The sequence below is a fragment of the Parus major genome, chromosome 1 (assembly GCF_001522545.3).
Source record: "Parus major isolate Abel chromosome 1, Parus_major1.1, whole genome shotgun sequence".
NCBI classification, from domain to species: domain Eukaryota; kingdom Metazoa; phylum Chordata; class Aves; order Passeriformes; family Paridae; genus Parus; species Parus major.
In genome coordinates this window covers 38,501,527-38,507,526 of record NC_031768.1, presented here as the reverse complement: position 1 = coordinate 38,507,526, position 6,000 = coordinate 38,501,527, and the positions used below count along the sequence as shown (strand labels likewise).

General features: G+C 43.9%; 1 protein-coding gene across 1 annotated transcript in view; it reads left to right on the top strand.

The window, feature by feature from the left end:
* Window positions 1-277: 277 nt before the first annotated feature.
* The window catches only part of PCCA (propionyl-CoA carboxylase subunit alpha), a 274,019-nt gene continuing 268,296 nt past the window's right edge, over window positions 278-6,000 (top strand). Inside the window, exon 1 of the mRNA XM_015631135.3 lies at window positions 278-367. Coding sequence (XP_015486621.1) covers window positions 314-367 — 54 coding nt within the window. The 5' untranslated portion in view covers window positions 278-313. The remainder of the gene's footprint in view (window positions 368-6,000) is intronic.

Below are 6,000 nucleotides of genomic sequence, written 5' to 3'. Positions count from 1 at the left end.
GCCTCGGGGGCCGTCCTGTGCAGGGCCAGCAGTTGGCCTTGGATGACCCTTGCGGGTCCCTTCCAGCCGGGAACGTTCCGTGGCTCCGTGCGCGCGCGCAGGGCGCGAGGGTGGCGGAGGCGCGCGCGCAGCCGCCGCAGCCGCGCCCGGAGCGGCACGCGCAAGCGCGGCCCCGAGGGGCACGTGCCGCGCGCGGCTGGCCCCTCGCGCCCCTCCCCGCCCCCGGCGGGCGGGCGCGCGCCGGGATTGGCTGCGCGCGGCCCGGCCCCGGCGGCGCGGGTGAAAGGGCGGCCGGGCAGCGGCGGCCGCGGACATGGCGGTGGTTGCGCTCCTGCGCTGGGGCGGCCGGCGGGCGCGGCTGCCGGGGGTGAGCGTCGCCTTCGGGGCCGACCCGAGAGTGGCGGCAGCCTAGGGGCACCGAGCCACGGGGGGTTGGAGGCTCCCCGTGGATGGGGCCGCCGGGCGGGGGCTGTTCAGTGTGCGGGAGGGCGAGGGGTGGGTGGCCTCTCCCCCGAGGAGGTTCCCCGTGTGGCCGGCGGGGACCCCGGAATGGGCGAGAGGCTCCGGGGAGCTCCGTGTGTGCTGGGCCGCGGCCCCGGGTGGGCGCCGGGAGCGGCCGTGCGGCCGGGGGCGGTCGGCGAGTGGCGGCCGGGAGCAGGGGGGCTGTGGAACCTGTGTCCTGCCTTCTGTGCCTGCGGGCTCCCAGCATCCGAGAGGCCGTTCCTTGCTGTGTCCCGTCGGCGTGTTGCCGGGAGACTGTGATTTATTTTTAATTTTTAAATTAATTTTCTGCTGGTGAGCCGGGTTGTGTGGTACTTTAGGATGGCAGAGTCGGCGTCCCCGGTGGTGTTCATTGGAAGATTGGACGTGTCAGTGCCGTGGTCTAGTTGACGTGATGGTGTTTGGCCATAGGTTTGACTCCATGATCTCAGAAGTCTTTTTTGACCTGATTGATTCAGCGGTTCTGTGATTTCAGTTTCCTTCTCTTTCCCTCTGTTAAACACAAGCTTATGAAAACCCTGGGGTAGAGGGTAGTTTTGTGCTATTTTTAGTTGAAAAATGCTAGCTAACAGAGAAACGAGTTGTTTCTTTCTCCCTATTCCCCTCACCTCCCCCTTTACCCCAGATAATTAGGCTGCTTTCAGCTATTACTTAAAGCTTTACTGCAGTTTTCTGTTTTTCTTGCTTTTCATGGAAAGGCAATGAATTCATTGCAGAACCATACCAGTGTTTTTGATGAAGATCTGCAATTATCTAGAAAACCTTATTCTTAGTCTGTGGAGTAACTTCACTGAGGAACCTGCTGTGTTTTCATCTGTTACTTTTATAGATTGTATTTTAGATGAGAACAAACAGAATTTGCACATTGTGTTGTGGAACACTTGAATGACACTGCACTTTATTTCTTTATGGGAAAAGTATTGTAACATAGTTCTAATTGTCTGCTGTAGAATGAATTTACTGTTTGTTTATTTTTTCCTGAAAAAAAACAATTTGTGTAGAGTTCCAGTGGAGAAGAGTGCATTGAATTACAGAAAATGTTTGGCCCAGTGCACCTCTGAAGGTGTGGGATGGACTTCTCTCTAGAAATGTTGCTTAATAGCAATACTATAAAGAACTCCTCACCTGTTTCTAGGAATCATGTAAAAGATGTGGTTTCTGTGGGCAGGGAATTTGGAAAAGGGATTAAAGAGGAAAACAGCATGCATTTTACCCAGGTGTTTTTCCTTAGGAAATATATGTGTAGTAAACCTGTTTTCCTGTGAAGGTGTACACAAGAGAAGCTTTTCAAGAACCAGAGTTTTTTAGTTGGAGATGACTTCACATTAACAGAGCCCATCCTGTTTGAAAACTTCATATTTGGAAGCCATGAGTATGTGTATGTACGTGTGGAAGGCTTCTGCTTATCCTACTAAGTAGTTGTAAGACTTTGATGTCAGTCCTTTGGAGCCTCCAGAAGGCCTGTGAAAGGCCCACTTTGTTTCCTTCTTTCTGGCATCTCAAGGGCATTGTCTGACAGTGCCAGGGCATGCAGTATTGAAAGTGTTGCATTAGTGACACCTCAGTAAAACAAAATATTTTTACAGCTATTTAATAGGACTCATGAGTTATGCCACTGAAGTGATTTCTAGCCCTGAAGGTCACCATCAGGACAGCAGTCTATTGGGAAACCTCTAATAAAACAAATTTGCATGGAAATTGCTTTCATAGGTTCTTTTATGTTTTGCTAACATAGATAATAAATTGATGTCTTCAAACTTGACTATGCTCAGAACTCCTACAGTTTTTGCAAGGGCTAGTAGCTACTGAGATGCCCTTAACTTCTTGTGCTGCTTTCATGTGGAAATCAATAAAGAACCTGAGAAAGGTGCAGAAACTGTGAGCTGGGGATTTGACTCTTCACTGTGTTTCTAATGTAGTGCCTGTCACTTCTGTTTAGGTTTTATGCAGAACAGGTTCTGCTTGGAATATAACCAAAATTTCATTCTGAATGCTTTGCACTTCTGTAGCTGTGAGAAAACCTGATGTTGAAAGAAGGCTGTAATCAGAGAACAAGGGTGAGACACAGCTTTTGGTATTTCAGTCATGAAACTCTTGGGAGAGCTGCTGGACTGTTTAAAATAATGTAGAACAAAGTGATTGATGCTACACATCATGACTTCCAAGAGTAAACTGCTGATACAGATTTTTAGTGTAGATGTTTTCTAGTAATTGTATTAAAGCTATGGAAAGTTTCCTTGCCATCTGTGCACCCATGTGTCATGGAAGTAATCTGTACAGTGGAAGCTTCTTGCTCTCTTATGTTATTTTTAGCATGCTCTTAGTCCAGGGAAATATTTTCACCCTTGTTCGTAAGTGCAGAAATACTAGGCTGATGGGATATTATTTGCCACTAGGGAAGGGTGTGCTAATGATTGCCAATCTGCGGAGATGAATGTAGCCATAAACTTCTGGAGTTTAGTGATTGTTTCTAGTATGTAAACTACAGATTTTAGTACTGACAAGCACTCTCAAAGCATAATTCAGATAGAGATTTCTGGTCCTAGGAGTAACTTTTTTGAATTTGTAGGGAAGGTATGCTGTGCTGTGTACTGTGGGCAAAAGTGCAAAAAGTTTTGAAAGGGAAAAATTGAGAGTTTATGAAATTCTATATTGGGTAAAAAAAAGTCACTTTTGTTCTGAGACACTTTGTTTTAATTTATTTTGTCTTACTTGCATAGATTGTTACTGTACTGTGATCTGTTTCACAGGTGCCAGCCAGCTTTACTGGACCTCTTAAGGCTGTTGCCATTAGAAACTCTTCCAACTTTGTGCAGCTGTTAGGTCTTGATCACAGGCTGCTCCTTTTGAGCTCCTGCCTCCCTGCAACTTGTGCCAGCACTATTGCATGAATGTTTTGGATAAGCTGGACTGAAATCTGGCTGAGAACATGTTTTTCCCACTCTCTGTGAGTAGCTTCTCAGCTGGTTGTATTCCCATGCTTGGTTCACTATACAAGCTTTAGGGCACAGTGGAGAAGCTACCTGGATATAGGAATGACTGAGCTTAAAAAAATAGCTTAGGTGGATGAGTGTTTCCTTGTTTGCAGTTTGTATGCTCTGTTGGCAAATATGAAAGATTTTCTGTTCTTAGAATTGTGTGTGTCAGTCTGGTCAGAGAGAAGCACAGTGTGCATTACAGAACCTTGTACCACAGCTGTGTTTGCAGTTGGCTTCAGGAGAATCTACTTACAGCTACAAGGGATTGGCTGCTCAGTGCTCTGAGCATACAAAGGAAGGGAAAGTACTTCCTTAGAGAAAAGAAATACAGAAGTGTTATGTTTCCCTTCCCATTTAAGAGCTTTGCATGGTATTGTATTATGAAGCTATGTTTTCAGCCGTATAGATTCAAAGTCTTGCACCTGAAGGTGTCTCCTTCCTATATGCTTTAAACCTACTCCATCAGTAGAGTTCCACCCACAAGAAATTATGTTGACAAATGAGTTGAAATAAAGATTTGGGAATATTTGCTGTGTAGTCAAAATATGGAAAAAGAAATCATCATTTTAGTCAGTGTTATAGCTACTCAAGAATACTGATGGCTAATACTAGATACACCACAAGGATAAAGGGGTTATTCTCATGTTATCTTACACCGAGAACTCTGAAAGTGTAGGGGCAAAAATTTTGGGAGAGGTAGAATTTGTTTAGTGAAAAGAAATGTGTTAGTCTGGCTGTTACTATTGGGTATTGCTTACTGTGTTTTCTAGTAATGCTAAAATACACATTCCTTCCCATACTAGACTTCTTACAGCAAATATTGATATATGATGCTTTTCCTGCCTGAAATCTGGAACTCTGAGTCTCTGTTTTGACACTGAGACCCTTTTTTGCCTGTAAAACTCAGTATCAATGAGTTATTTACAAGCTGACCAGCATGGCAGGGAGGTTTCCTTCCTCCATGAGGGCATGTAAACCTTTAAAAACACACATATAAACCATATCTAAATAACAAGTTAATTTTCTGTTTTGCTGCTGTATACTGTGTCCTTAAGCCACCTCAGGAGGTTTCTTAGGGTTGGGTGCCCAAGGGGAGGCAGGCTGTCTATGAGGTGTCAAAAGTAAGTGGCAGTGGGCATACTATTCTACAAGGGATTCTGTAGTTTGATTATTTTTTAAAATATGAAATTATAAAATAACTGTTACAGCTATTTTAGTTTAGTTTGGCTATTCTGCAATTAATAATAGACAAAGCAGGATGCTTTTCTAAAGTACATCACTGATACTATCTGTTTTCCAAAAATTCGCTGGACATGGAGAACTCCAAGCTAAATGCAGAAGTCTAGAACTGAGTTTTCATAAATTAATAGCCTGCATTCTTAGGCTTTCAGGAGTCAAAAGCTTTATCAAATGGAAGTAACAAATCATGACAAAAATAGGTTGTACCAGATGAGTCTACTGCCCTCTCCTACTTTTACAGGATGCAAGGAAGTCTTCAGGTCAAGCTGAGCTCTCTGGGCTGTTCTGAGGAAATGTCTGTGTAAGGTATAATAGGGCATGTGTGGTTTGGGGGAGGCACCCAATTAAGGACGCAGCTTGAGAGTTAGGTTGGCTTGGCTGGGTTTTTGGTTTGAAAGGTCTTTGGAGGTTTGATGTAGCTCTTAAACAACCTACCTATGGCAAGAGCTTGGAAGCCTAGGGGTTGATGATGACACCTGTGTAGCTGTAGAGTTGGAGATGTCAGTTAAGTAGCATTTCTTTGTGGCCTTAGATGTGCATTATTTACAAAATGCTTGTTTATTTTTAAGTAATTACTCAATTGCTCATAGTGGCTAGGAGCAGGCCTCTAAAGAGATTTTTCTTGAAGTGGATGCTAGATTAAGCAAACTCTTAAACCTTAGTGTATGTTGGTATAGGTAGATACAGAACCCCTTCTTTTAAAAGCTGTGAACTAGAGTTGGAATTTCACATCTGAGTTGAGCAATATGCTTGATTTGTTCTAGGAAATTACCCAACAAGTACTCGATTCAGGGCTGAACCTGGCTTTCTAAGTGATTTGCCTGTGTGTGTGAAAGGAGGCAGTTAAATTTTTAAACATAGGTACATAATTAGATTAGGCTATTACAAGATTTTTATGTGGAATCTGTCCAATTCTGTAGTGTAAAACCAGAGCTGAGTGTGATATAAAGTTTTTCCAAGTTTTTAAATTGCTTGGTAATTTTGTTCTTTCTGTATAAAAAGCTTTAACAGGGCTTTTCCTTTTTTTTTTTTTTTTTTTTTCAAGATGGCTAAGATTCTGCAGCTTAATGCTAGCTAATTTCCCTCCATCATTACCTATCCTTCCAGTCTCCTATGCATAGCTCTTGTGGCTTCCAAAACTGGATGTTTTAGGCATCCAAAACTAATTTTGTATGAAAGGTATTTACAAGCAAGTTGAGAAGCTTTTCCTTCCTTGCCTGGTTGTTGCCTTTTCCCTGCTTACTGCATGCATTTAGATTAGCCCCACTGACCTTTAACAAGC